Genomic DNA, 13,947 nt, shown 5'->3' with positions numbered 1-13,947 from the left:
AGGAATCCAGCCTCATTTTTCTAAACTGTGTTTCATGTTGGTCATTTGGTTAATTTCTACTTTTATTTTATCTATTCCATGTCACAGATTGGGTTGCAGTGTGCCTTGTCCATTTTATCACCCATGTTCTTACAAGCAAGTTGTTTGGAAACAGGTTTTGCTCTAATAAGTTATTTAAATAAAGAAAGAGGTCAATGATTGGGACATGAAAATTATTGCCCTACTTCTGTAGCATTTTCTTTTAAATAATCAAGTCATTTCTGTGGATTGCTGCAATTAAATCAAATATTTAAATACATTTATTTTGTTACTTTTTGTATCTGCACAGTCACAGCATAAATATACTACATGTGTTTTAGCATTAACTTTTAGTCTTAACAATGTTACATTGTTCTGCAGCCAAAGTGTAGGCGTATGGTAAATCCTGACTATGTGGCACTAACTAAAATCTAAAATTAACCTGCTTTGCCAATTAGCTTTCATAGATATTGAATCTGACTATACACAGTTTCATTGATCATAACGAAAAATAGAATGTTAAAAACAGTCTAGTATCTTGTGTTCATTTTGTCTAAATACAGATTTGAGTAATCTTTTGCGCTATCATGGGAGTTTAGGAGGTTTGGGAAGAACATCCAGTGTGCAGCGGCATAGTCCATAAGACTGCACAATTTTGTAGGATGCTGGATGCAGCTACACCATGGAAGGAAGATGCAGGAGAATCCATTTCTTTTCTAATCAGCTTTTGGAGCATAAATTTGTATTATATTACCACACACATTTTCTTGTGTTTTTGTCTGATTTCTTTATTGGGCAATAATCAGCTCAGTTTTACCCAATGGTATAACTGCAGCTGGTTATAATTGTAAGTGTATTTGCCTAGACTGATTTTCTGATGAGGAGGTTGTTTGGAGCACCGACTCCCAATAGGGGCATTGTAAAAGATCTTGAGAGGACTGCAAGACTCCAACCATGATTAGGGGCTGGTACACCTGTTGGCAGACCTGGAGTCATACTGTATTAGAAGTTATTCTTCATATAGATTTTTAGTTGTTGAATCTAATAAAATCACTAAATACCATAATGCCAAACAGTGTTTCTCCAGTGAAGAATTTTACCTATCTTCCTTCAGTGTTGGAAGGAAGTGTTGTTTTTCTTCTGTTGTCACTCTTGAATCATTTGAACTTTTGATGAAAGAAAAGAGAAACTTGCTGAGGATATGACAAGTTAATTTGCTTAACATCTGTGCTTTGTATTGTCAGCAGTTGATTTACATTATAGTATGAACCAATTTAATCATCAGCCCAGCTGGTTGAGGGAGTTTCATGCATGATGAATTTCCTGCGCTAATATTGCTTCTCTATTATAAATTGTGAATATATCATCTGATATCTGTATTGTTTGCCATTATGCACATTATGGAAGTGTTCTGTGAAACAAAGATGATTAGTTTACCTATGCATGGCAAAATGTATCTTCACTACATGTACTGTACAAGATGATAATGATGATGAGCCTATCCTGTATTTCTACCCAGAGATCACTGAAAACAACTAAATAGGTTTGTGCAGTGCTTCAGATTCAAAAAAGAAAAAGAAAAAAGTGCCTTGTAGCATGCAGGAGTATGTACTGAGCATCTGTCTGCAATTCCTTAAACCAAACTTGTCATTTTCCAGGACTGTGCTGTGTCTGCAGAGGGCAGTGATGTATGGGAAAAGCAGCTTTAAGGAATTGCTGACAGGTTCTGTATCAGCATTCCCAAATTCCAAACACCTTTGTGGTTTCAGTTTAGAAGTGCAGCATACCCACTGCAACAATGAAAATAAAATATAAATGGTTAAAATCACTCATTTAGACTGAAAAGTTCTGGCTAAACAGGAAAGTTTGAGTCATTTTCTAAAATCTAAAAGCATAGAGACTAAGCACAGATCCTAAGAGAGGCCATTCCATAGCTTGGTCTGTGAAGGTCTGTGCAACTATTTGGATCCAAAGCAGAAAAGGTGCTTAATCTCCAGCATAAGTGTGTTTTCTGTACCAGACAGCAGCTCTTTAAAGAAACCGTAACTTTTCTTAGACTTGCATGGTAACCATGAAGTTTCAGGGAAATATGTGCTTGAGTTAAGGAAAGAGCAACAGGATGCAAACATGTCACTTTGTCGTCATCTCTTTAATGCCTCCTTAATTTAGCAGACTTCAGTCCACTGAAGTGAATAAATATAAAATGCTGAACTTTAAATTATGTCCATGGTAAATATGGCTATTCTGTATATTTCCAATATATTACAACTACATTATATGAAGGAAACATTTATTACAATAGTTAGCGTTCTCCTGGTCCAGAATTCTGATTTTTAATTTGTTTTGTAAGACAATAGTATTTTCTAATTACTTTATCTGCAATAAAACTTCAAGCCTCTGAACCTCCATTTAGCAGACTTGCACTTGGGGTGCCATCATGTTTGAATATACTGCTTGCATCAGTGTTCCCCTGTTAAGGTAATTTGGGATCACTACCTTCTAATGCTACAATTCTTTTGGAAATAAGCGTGATTTAAAAAAAAAAAGTATAAATGTGTTAAGACTGGTTTCAAAATTGGGGAAGAGGAAGCTAACAGTATGTTTTGGATGTCTTATGATTCCTCTAATGCTATCATTCTCACTACCCGATCATGCAAAAGGATGAAATAAGAATGTTGAATCTTGTAAGCAAGTTTTGTAATAATGTTGATATTTTCATCTTTAGCCTGCAATAACAATTTTGCAACACATTTATAATTTGTAGTTTCATGCCACCTTGCACATTGCTTTTCACATAATATGATATATAATGAGATATTCAGTGCACTGCTTGCTGTAGAATATGGAATGAGTTTAATTTTTGAGGCCTGGACAAGATGCTTGTAGTTGTCTAGCTTTTGCTGGCTTAGTAAGTTTTTTCCTGAGCAAAGATAGTCACTTGATTATTAAAGTATGTTCTACACTTGTTTTCTACCCTAGGAGGTGCATCTGGTCCCGAATGCAATGGCCTGGCTTTTGAGTGGGCATCTGACCATAGCCATATTTATATCCTAAAGCAAACTGCACTGTTTATGTATTAGCTACTGGGACAGATTCAACACTTAATAATTGGCATATTAAGTACTGAATAACTCATCACTGAGTTACCTAGCAGACTGTCTTCCCTATTATAAACCTGCTTGGTTACTAAGATTGCCTAGGGAGACCCTAATGTGGATGCCATGAATTGGTAGATTGTCATCTGTTATTTGCAGTGTGCCTTCTCAGCGGTGGCACCTTTTCTTCAGAATGTTCACCTTGCAGGTGTTAATTTAAGTGCCTACTGAAGACCCATCTTTTCATCCTGTTTTACTTCTATGAATAGCAACAAATTTTTGTAATGTATTTTATTTATTTTCTTCTCTCATTATTTTAAACAATCCATATGTTACATTCTTTTAACTTATTATTTTAAATTGCAAAATATTTTGTGGAAAATAGCACATTATTTAAAGAATACTAAAGCACATTCAACAGTACATTTTAATCATGTAAAGATATAGAACATGAAATATGTTTGTTGTATATTTAATTGAAGATATATTTCAGTGAATTCAGTGGCACTTCCAGCAAATGTTTAAAATATAATGCTTTTCTAACTTGATTTTTTTTTAAAAAAACTGAAATGTTTGCTTATCCACAGATTTGAATTTTGTGAACCTGCATTTGTAGTTGGCAACTGCTTGCAGATAGCCTCAGACAGTCATCAATATGACCGGATTTATTGTGGAGCAGGTGTACAAAAAGACCATGAAAACTACATGAAAATTTTATTGAAAATTGGAGGCATTCTGGTTATGCCTATAGAGGATCAGGTGATTTAAACCTTTTTTCTTTGCATATTTACATTTCCTTTGCTACACTTAAGGATTACTCTTAATCCTTCTACTGTCAGCTGCCTCACTAGTGTAAACAGAATGTAAACCTTAAAGTGGAGAAATTGGGACAAAAATAAAGCTTAAAAAGAATTAAAAATTAAACTTAAAAAAATAAAAGTCTTCCCTTTCATCTTCAAGAAATGTTCTAGTTGAGCACAGTTTGATCTTTCAGGGCAGCTTTTCTAGCCCACTTGCAGTTGATTTTTAGTGGATTTTCAGATGTAGTTTTGACAGTTTTAGTCTGTTATACAGCACTATGTGACCCACAAACTGAGTTGTGAAGGCACTCTCCCCCAGCCCCCAAAAGAAAAAGGTTAGGAAAACAGGATTTAAATGTTCCATTCTCTCAGAAACTGAAATCACCAATTCCTTTTCTTAGATGAGACTTATTTCTGGCTATTAACATGCTGAAATATAGCAGTCTAAGAATAAATTGATGCTACTAATTTGTAATTTTGTTTACTTTTTTAAATTGAGATATTTTGAAGCTCATGTCTGTATCTGGCTTATCAAATGGGTCCCCCAAATTTACTAGTAGGTAGATGGAGATTGTTATTGGGTAGGCTGAACCAAAGACTAAACAACAGCTCTGGCCCTCAGTCCAGTGCTATAAACAAGAACCTTTGATGAAGTAGCTGGAAACATTGCTGCCACTATTGCTAATATACACGAGGTTCTTTCCCCACTGTGTATATTAGGATGAGAAAGAGAGCAAAGATTGGGGTCACCTGGGCTGACACTTTTTCATGAGCAAATTCTGTAAAGAAAAAGAATAAAACTTGGGCTGCTTCAGTTACAGATTAGGCTTTAAGTAATTATAGCTCAATACTAAACCGTATTTTCACACTAATAAATTTCACCAATTTACTTTTTTTATATTTAAATTTAAAGAACTGAAGGAAAATAGGTAAAGGTAAAGGTTTCCCTTGACGTAAAGTCCAGTCGAATCCGACTCTAGGGGGCGGTGCTCATCTCCGTTTCTAAGCCTTGGAGCCGGCGTTGTCATAGACACTTCCGGGTCATGTGGCCAGCATGACGACTCGGAACGGCGTTACCTTCCCGCCGAAGCGGTACCTATTGATCTACTCACATTTGCATGTTTTCGAACTGCTAGGTGAGCAGGAGCTGGGACGAGCAACGGGAGCTCACCCCGCCGCGCGGTTTCGAACCGCCGACCTTCCGATTGGCAGCTCAGCGGTTTAACCTGCAGCGCCACCGCGTCCCTTGTGAAGGAAAATACTGATGAAAATTATAGTAACATGCTCATAATTCCATCTGTGACAAGTATCAAATCTGCCAAACAATTAATACTTGTACTTTTATTTTGATCAGCTTTACGAACTATTTTTAATTACATGTAATTATTTCTGGGCCTTATGTGTATGTGGTATGTGTGCATGTATGCATATATTTGTGTAGATGTATATTCATTTAGGCAAGGACAAACCACTTCTGAAATCTTGGAAGGAAAACTGCAGGAACTAGTCCAGGTAGTCGCTGAGAATAAGACACAACTGAACAGCAAGGGGAAAAAAATCATTTAATGTCTTGAATGATTCATGGATTGCCATGCACCAGATTTCAATCAACAATATAAGCATACTAAAACATTTAAAAATATCTGAGTTGTCTTGGTTTACATAAGTGCTTTATATTAATGTATATAAGATATTTTTCAGAATTCAGGAAATGCTTTAAAATGTGAATTGTGTTTTATTTTAGTATATGTAATGTTGGTGTTCTGCATCTACAATTTTCTCTTTCTTAAGCTAAAAGTTTCAAGAAGCAATTCATTTGGGGCAATCTCATCTTGGCTTAATAAGCCAAGATATGAATGAGTCTTGTTTATATATGCAGCAAAGATGAATGATTTCTTGAATTCATCCTTCTTCAGTCTTGAATAAGATATATCTTGTATTCCACCAATGATGTCTAGGAGTCCCAACTAATCAGAAGAATGTATATTGAAGTTCCTATAGTTCTCATCCACTTATTGAAGTAGAGAGAGAGAAGGCTTAAGTGAGTCCCATACACCTGAATACTAAGGAAACTTAATACAATGTCAATACTAGTATTCTTAGTTTCTAGAGTCATACTCCTTCAACCCTGAAGTTGCTGTTCTTTTCTCCTCTGCCTCACTGCTTCCTTTTCTCCTCTGGGCCCAAAGTCCTTGCCCATACTTGCTTTGCTATCAAGCCTAACACACCTTAATGCAAGATTGGTCCCATCATTAAGAGTCTGGCTATTCAGAAACTATGTTGTCTGTAGTTTTCATCTCACCTTCTGTTATGAATGTTGGGAATTGGAACCCCATCATCTTCCTCCCCAAAGAGGGCACACATTTTCAGAACAATCTTTAGTTCATTTCAAGAACAATATTTAGTACAACCATGATGCTGAATCTCATTAATTAGTAAGTTTCACCTTCCAAAATGACTGATTCTTTTAATTAGCTTTTGCTAACAACTCTGCTCCAGTAGCAAGCTTTGTGTTCTTCTATTATTGTGATTAGGGAATTATTTTTAAAAAAGCCCTTCACACTATACCTTTTGGTTGAGTAGCTTAGAGAACATGTGTAACATTCTTGAGGAAGGAAGTGGCTTTTTTAAAACTTAGTTTATTATTGTTGGGGCTACTCAGAACAAATCCACTTAGCAGATTCACTTTATTGATCCTAATGGGATGAGTAGAATATTATGGGCTAAAATTTTGCATGCAGGAAACAAGCTTTTTTTTTTTAATAATATCTTAGCTTCCTCTGAATATCTCCCAGGTATAAAGGTGGGAATTTGCAACGATTTATATATGAAGATGTCTTTGGTATTTGAATATCCACAGATTCAGATATAATGTCTGGTTTAGGACCAAAGGCAATGTCATAGTCGTGGACTATGCCTAGTTATGATTTCTGGCTTGCACAAAAGACCAAAACTGGTATGGGAGCATTATAATAATGTGTTTTCAGAGAGATAGCAAATGATCCCCAGAATAAAGTACAAATCCTCCGAAATACAGCTTGTTGAATGGGTCTTCATTTAGCACATAGACTGAACAGTTTACATTTGGCTGTTCTAAGGACCTGTCATAATATCACTCAACAGTATCATACCAGCAATCTAGCAACTCCAGCATATACTTTTGTATACTGCCAGTCAGTTTCTTAACTGGAATAAAGATTTTAAATGCAGTTATATGGCCAGTTTGTGTGTGTCTGTCTGTCTCTCATCCCATGGCTCATGACCACCGGCATTTTTGAGATACGGCTAAAGAACTTATTGGATTAATAGTACACACTTGTCACTAACAACTATATGTAAACCATCATTTGTACAGGATTTCTAACAAATATGCCTTTATTTCACCAGAAATTTCTTCCAGATCAATATCATTATTCTGTTGCCTTTCAGAGGAAATCTTAAACCTTTTTTTTTTTTTAAATATGGCTGGTACTTATTTGGCTTGAACTGAAAACTCCTTTTTTTTACAGTTTCCCCCCCAAAATGAATCCTAAGCAATAGGTTTTAAATGGAGACATTTAAAAGTCATACCCAATAGGTTTGAGATGATAGTATTGAGGCTAGCATCATAGTAGTTCTGTAGTTGCTGAGCAAAATGAGGCAAATTGCATTCCAATCATTTTGTAGTAAATGAGATAATTCTAAACTGCAAATTGTTTGGATAACTATCAGCTGTCAGACAATATACTGTCTTTTAAAAAAAAGCAGGGTTACCTATTTTGACATCCTCAACAAGTTGCTACATTGTTACTCTGTTTCTCATAAAAGGTAGAGCAGATTTTAAAAGAAATGTCTAAATAATCTATTTCAGCTTTTTCTACAGCAAAATAGGACACTTTCCTAAAATATTCAACAGTACTACGATATTATGTAATATATTGTAAAAACTTTATGCTTCTTCTCTTCTTCAAGAGTATTGTATTTGCAGTTTCAACGTCAAGGTTTACTTCATGAAACTTCAACTTTCCATTGCCCTATGAAGAATTTTTCAGTATTTTCATACCAAATGGTGAAAAATCTTGTGAAAAGGGTTTATGGCTTAGCCATTCATATTCTTGCCTATTCATGAACTGTATTAGACTTTACAGTTCTTGCCCAGATATAAGCCTATACATATACGTCTTATATTGACTCTTCATATCCAGTCTTACATAGAGACAAGACAGTCCTATTCCCTGATAGGTTTTTTTTCCCCCTAACCAATTTAGTTTCCAATTTTTACTTTTTTTTCTTATATTTTTCTGAATGTATGTGTTGTTCTCCAATCCCTTCTCTATTGAAATGTCTTGTAGACTATGGCATTCAGAATGTTCTAACTTTATATTTTAGTAGAAGTCCTGTTTTTTTCTCAACCGTGCAGGGTGTTTTTTTTGGGAGGGGGCAACCCCACCACATTTCTTGTTCCAGCAAAAGTCCATGGACACTCCACTAGAACAATTAGTACCTCTACAGATTTTCTTGATGCTGGAGTTTTTCCATGCAGTAGTATGATCTCAGCTCTATGTCTGCTGAACATTAGAGATGTGTTCCGCATAATGTATCTCTCTAATAGAAGGGCTATGCTGAATTTCCTGGCTTCCTAAGCATTCCCCTTTTGGTACGTAAGTCATCCATATATGAAACTGAGCACAAAGGAAGAAAAAGCTTATTTTGAACATCTGTCTATACAAAACAACACGTTACCCTTTTGCTCCCTCCAGTTGCATCCTTTCTGTAAGGTATTATTTAGAGATCATGAGGAACTAAATGAGAGCTAGTGGGGGGGGGGGGGAATCAGTATTCTAGACTGATCTTAAAAAGATCCAAAATGAGGCTTCTTACAGAGTTTATGGTTGTGATGACTATGTTAGCCACAGTTACACGTAAACAATTTTTTAAAAATATAAAATGTTGATTTGCTTATGCAGTGAATAAGAGGAGCAAGAGAATTATGCCCACAAGCAAAAGATGAGGCTTATTAAACTAAAGTGTGACTCTCCAAAAAAAAACTAGCTGCCAAATTCAAACATAATTGTAAGTTATAGTTTATTATGTGGATGAACCTCCGTAATAATTAAATTTATACATCCTCCTTTCTCCTGCAGCATAGCTGTTTCCAACTCATCATAGTTTATGGTTTCTTCCAAATTCTAACCCAGATAGAGGCAACCTTTACCCACTCTTTATTTAAATTACAATTTCTTCAAATCTTTGGCATTAGAAATTATAGCTAAGACTGACTGAAATTGAAGTTCAAATTGTTTGGAAAGTATCAAATAATATATCCCTTTCTAAATGGGCAGTAGCTCTACTAAGCTCATGTTTACTTAGAGAATTTGATCCTTGTGATTATAATTACAGATGGAATTTGACTAAAAGGGTTACTTAGTATAACCCTTGCTGGTGTTATGGCATTTATTGTTGGAGAGAGAATCATTGGTACTTTAGTAGGTTTCCTCTGCCCCATTATAGGTGGCATTATATGTTATCCTATAATAGCTATAGTTATTCAGCTTCATAAACAAAGATTTTAATTTGGCTTGCTACAGCCAATTTTTTTGCAGGTGGCAGCTGTCTTTTTTTTTTTAAGGAAAAAAGACGAGCAAGGGACGAAGATCATAATATCATATTACCAAAGTGATTGGAGCAAAAAAAATCAGCCTTATTTATTTGGAGGGTGTTGACTGGGGCTGGGAGGGATGAAGCAAAATAGTTGCAGAGATTAACTGCACCCAGTTTACTTCCTAAAACCCTCAAACCAGGGATCATTGACCAAATTTTGGGTGGATTGGAAGAGTTTTTAAGAAATAAAATGTTTCTTGTAACCCACAATCCTTCAAAATGTTTGACCTATGAGTCTTTAGATATACTTAGGTTCACTAGCATAATGTTAAGCTATAATTTATCAGTCTATCAGAGCAAGGCCATTATATGAAAAGCAAATACAGGTTTTGATTTAACAGCTTAAATTTGTATCATTAATTTTCTATGATTCTATATAGTTAACCCAGATCCTGAGAACTGGACAGAATACTTGGGAAAGCAAAAACATCCTTGCTGTATCATTTGCTCCACTTGTACAGCCAAGCAAAAGTGACACCAGCAAAACTGATAGCGTGGGGCTGCGTAAGTACTATTTGTTGTGTGTTTCCTTGTAGTACAACTATTATATACTAAAAGTAAACATTGTACTGTACTTAAGCAGCTCAAAGTATTTGGGAAAGAATAAATGAAGAAAAAAATCATATTGACACTTATTTAATCACAGTTTAATGGTTCTTCTCTACATTGGGCCACATTCTAAGCAATAAGTAGTTTTGACCACAAAACCTTTCTAAGATCCTGAAGAATAGCATAAAATATATTACAGAGGGCTCTGCTGATAGAAAGAAACTGATAATACATCCTATGAATGAATCTTCTACAAATGCAAACAATCCATTGGAACCAGCCCATCCGCCTTAACAACTGTGTCTGCAATATACCTGAAGCTGAACAACTCTGGCTTACTAGGATACCATATTTGTAACCCATCTTGTTGATTCCATTATGTGGTTTTATTTTTATAATATTAATTTTAAGTCTCAGTTGATAATGTGCTGACAAAAGTTGTTAGGGATTGCTGATGTGGGAGAGTAATGCACCATTAAGCTTAGCCTGTTTCTGGTAACAACAATTTATGAATTCATTGTTATTGAGATCTGATTGCTAAAAGTGGTTTGTTATGTGAATTAAATAACATTTGGCTGCTTAAAACAAAATTTAATGGATGGCATAGTACAGCCTAGCTGCTACTGTGCCATATTCTTGCCTGTTTCTGTTTGAAAAAATAACAGAGAAAGTTTCAGAATAAATTCTATAGGCAGTCCATCTACTTCTTTCTGAGTTGGATAGCTAAACAATTTATAGCAAGTAACTGATTAGTAGGCAAAAGTAATGACTGAAAATAAATGATAAATGTAAAATTTTACACATTTTTTTAGTTTTACTATACTTTAGTTTTACTATGTGATTTATTGTAGTTTTCTATAGTTTATTGTTCTGTCATCTCAGATTTTTTGTTTGATGAAGCATGATATTACAGACTTTTTTATATTGGACACAATTTTAAAAAAATGTTCAAAAATATTTTGGGGTATAGGGAGACATCTATTTCAAAATGTTCATGATGGTGTCTGGTTTAATAATATACAAAAAGCAAGAAATTACAAGAAATTACAAAAGAACTACTGCCTTTCAAGTTCCTTTAACTTCTCTCAAAGTTATCAAGAAATTATATCAGGAAAGTGACTGCTGCTTTTACATATTTTAAATTTAGTTCAGTATTTTTAATGATTCACTTTTTCAGAACATTTTATGGTATAATTAATGTACCATGACTTATTTTATTTTAATTAAATTTTTTCTCGTCTCTTTTAGCCCCCTGTGCTGTTAGGAATCTACAGGACTTGGCTCGGATCTACATTAGACGCACCCTTAGAAACTATGTAAATGATGAGATGCAAGCCAAAGGTGTTATACAGAAACCACCACCAAAACGTAAACGCAGAAGGTGTCGTAGACGCAGGATTAATACCTATGTGTTTGTTGGCAATCAACTCATTCCTCAACCTCTAGATAGTGAAGAAGATGAAAAGATGGAAGAAGACCACAAAGAAGATGATGATAAAGATCAAAATGAAGCCTTGAAAGCAGAGGAACCTCCACGAAACCTATTGCGAGAGAAGATTATGAGTCTACCGCTCCCTGAATCTCTGAAAGCCTACTTGACATACTACAGAGAAAAATAACCTTTGCTTTTAATTAGAAATAATAATGCCTACTTGATAGTTTCTTAATCCCTGAAATGTAGCATTTATTTAAGTACAGTAATCTTTCAACAAGGCTATAGAGCTGTGATGAATCGAAACAAAACTTGTCTTAACTTTGCTACAAGGACTTGGATTCAGCAGTAGTTTCCTATTTTAAATCCTATTTTGTTACCTTTTCTTTTTTTCCAGAAAATATTCTTTTAACTTGGATAGAAATGTGTTCCACAGCAGTATATAGCATTAATTAAGAGTTTGCATGATAAATCTTTTTGTTCTCTGACTAATTTGTATTGATGAGGATTAGTGACATTTTATATAAGTGAATAACTGAAACAAGTGTATTCAGATAACAAGAAGGATTGTCTGCATTCTCTTAAGCAAGTTTTTAAACAAGCAGACACTTGTCGTCTCACTGATTTGGAACATTTTATTTTACCATGGTTATATTGCAATCATCGTTACTGCATTGAAGTGACCGTGTTCAAAGGAATACACAAGTGCAATAACTGCGGACACTGAATGAGCTGGCTTTAGTGTAATATGAGCATTCAAATTTAGAAATGACAGATGATTTTCTTTTATATCTCTTGCCAAAAAATGTCAAGAAAAGTGACTGCTTCTCTTTCTCTGAGCCTTAAAGAAACATATTTACTATAGCATTTCTAAAAAAAAATTTCTTTAACACCAGCCAGTGATTGATTTCTTAACTTTCCAGCATTTATGAAAAAGTATGTAACTTATTTTTAAATTGAATGGTACAGAAAACATCTTTCATTTGTAAAGGATTGTAATTCAGGATTCAGCTACTATATGTCTTCGTAGAGTTGAACATGTAAAAAAAAATACTTTTATTGCTTTTTTGCATAGCAGTAATAATAGAATTCAAGGATTTGTTCAGCAATGCACTTTAAGTGATTCTTTACCTTATTTATTGCAGATAAGGGAAGAGGCATTTCATTTTTACACTTGATATTGATACTCCTCTTTGCAAGCTTGGGAACCCATGTTGCTTGACTATAGTGTTCCATCTGCATTTTTATTAAATATTTAAAGGGGTTATTTTTATAGCATCTTCCTACTAGCATTAAGGGAATGAAAGAAAATGGAGTTCAAAATATGCTTTAAAACCAACTGTTGTTGAGGACACCTAATCCCTGGGGCCAATTAAAAGCATTCCTTATGGAGAAGATTCCTATACAGTTTATTATTGTAGATACTTAAAACAGGTTAAATAGATGATGAATGCTATAGATGTTCTCACATTCTAAACTAATAGAAATAAACCAGTTCAACTGTGTAATTCAGTGTCTTTTTTTCTAGTGTCCACTTCATAGTATTACAAAGAACTTGAGCAGTCTGTGAAATACATGGGCTTTGTTCTTTATATACAAACAATGCCCCACCTTTTTTTTTTTCTTTGCAATTATCAAATTAAATTCCACAGTGGGGGAAAAGTTCAGGGGTTATAATGTAGACTGGTTTTCAGAAAATTAACACTAACAAATAACATGTATTACTGGAAAAGTATGCCAGTCTTATTTCACAGCAACACAGACTGACAAATGACAGGCTTATATAGTGAAACTACTGTAGTAATTCTGAATGTTCAGTGGTGGGGAGCATTGACACATGTAATGTATTTTATTAGCTGAAATGAAGTTTAAGGCATTTTGAAAAACAATTATCTTCTAGTCTTGGTTTTTCATATTTTCTCAATTTTCAGAGTGCAAAATATTTAAAAGTTTTCCCAGAAGTTTATATAGGTTGTTTCTTGTAGAATTTCATGTGTTTTTTGTTGTAATCTTGTTCAGATAGATAATAGAGGAGTTATAAACATTATGTAATTTTTTTTAGTTACTGAAGCATTTTTTTGTTTGTGTGTAAGTTTACTTCACATTTTTGGATTTGTATTTTAAGATAAAAGAATAAAATTCAGAATGAATCAAATTTAAATCTCTTGTCATAATTCCAGTAAAAATGTCTGGCATGTTTGTGCTGACAAGGATTCCCTTATTGTTCCAATTACATTGTGCATCTTTGCAGAACTACCTGTCCGCATTGGGAAATGGACATTTAGAAATCTAAGTGATACTGTGATAAATAACCCTGTTACTGGAAAAATTGAACAGCAAAAATGCTGAGTTTATTTGTGTAGCAAAACCAAAATAGCTTATTACTAACAAAAGTTGCCAAACTGCTGGTGCT

At 34.4% G+C, this 13,947-nt stretch overlaps 1 protein-coding gene across 2 annotated transcripts in view; it reads left to right on the top strand.

The window, feature by feature from the left end:
• PCMTD1 (protein-L-isoaspartate (D-aspartate) O-methyltransferase domain containing 1) overlaps window positions 1–13,042 on the top strand; it is a 41,908-nt gene extending 28,866 nt beyond the window's left edge. For both annotated transcript variants that reach the window (XM_063299272.1, XM_063299273.1), the window contains exons 5-7: window positions 3,701–3,872; window positions 9,934–10,057; window positions 11,351–13,042. In XM_063299272.1, coding sequence (XP_063155342.1) covers window positions 3,701–3,872; window positions 9,934–10,057; window positions 11,351–11,721 — 667 coding nt within the window. In that variant the 3' untranslated portion in view covers window positions 11,722–13,042. The remainder of the gene's footprint in view (window positions 1–3,700; window positions 3,873–9,933; window positions 10,058–11,350) is intronic.
• The last annotated feature ends 905 nt before the right edge of the window (window positions 13,043–13,947 follow it).

Source organism: Candoia aspera, chromosome 3 (genome assembly GCF_035149785.1).
Source record: "Candoia aspera isolate rCanAsp1 chromosome 3, rCanAsp1.hap2, whole genome shotgun sequence".
NCBI lineage: Eukaryota > Metazoa > Chordata > Lepidosauria > Squamata > Boidae > Candoia > Candoia aspera.
This window is presented reverse-complemented; position numbering and strand designations above follow the sequence as displayed.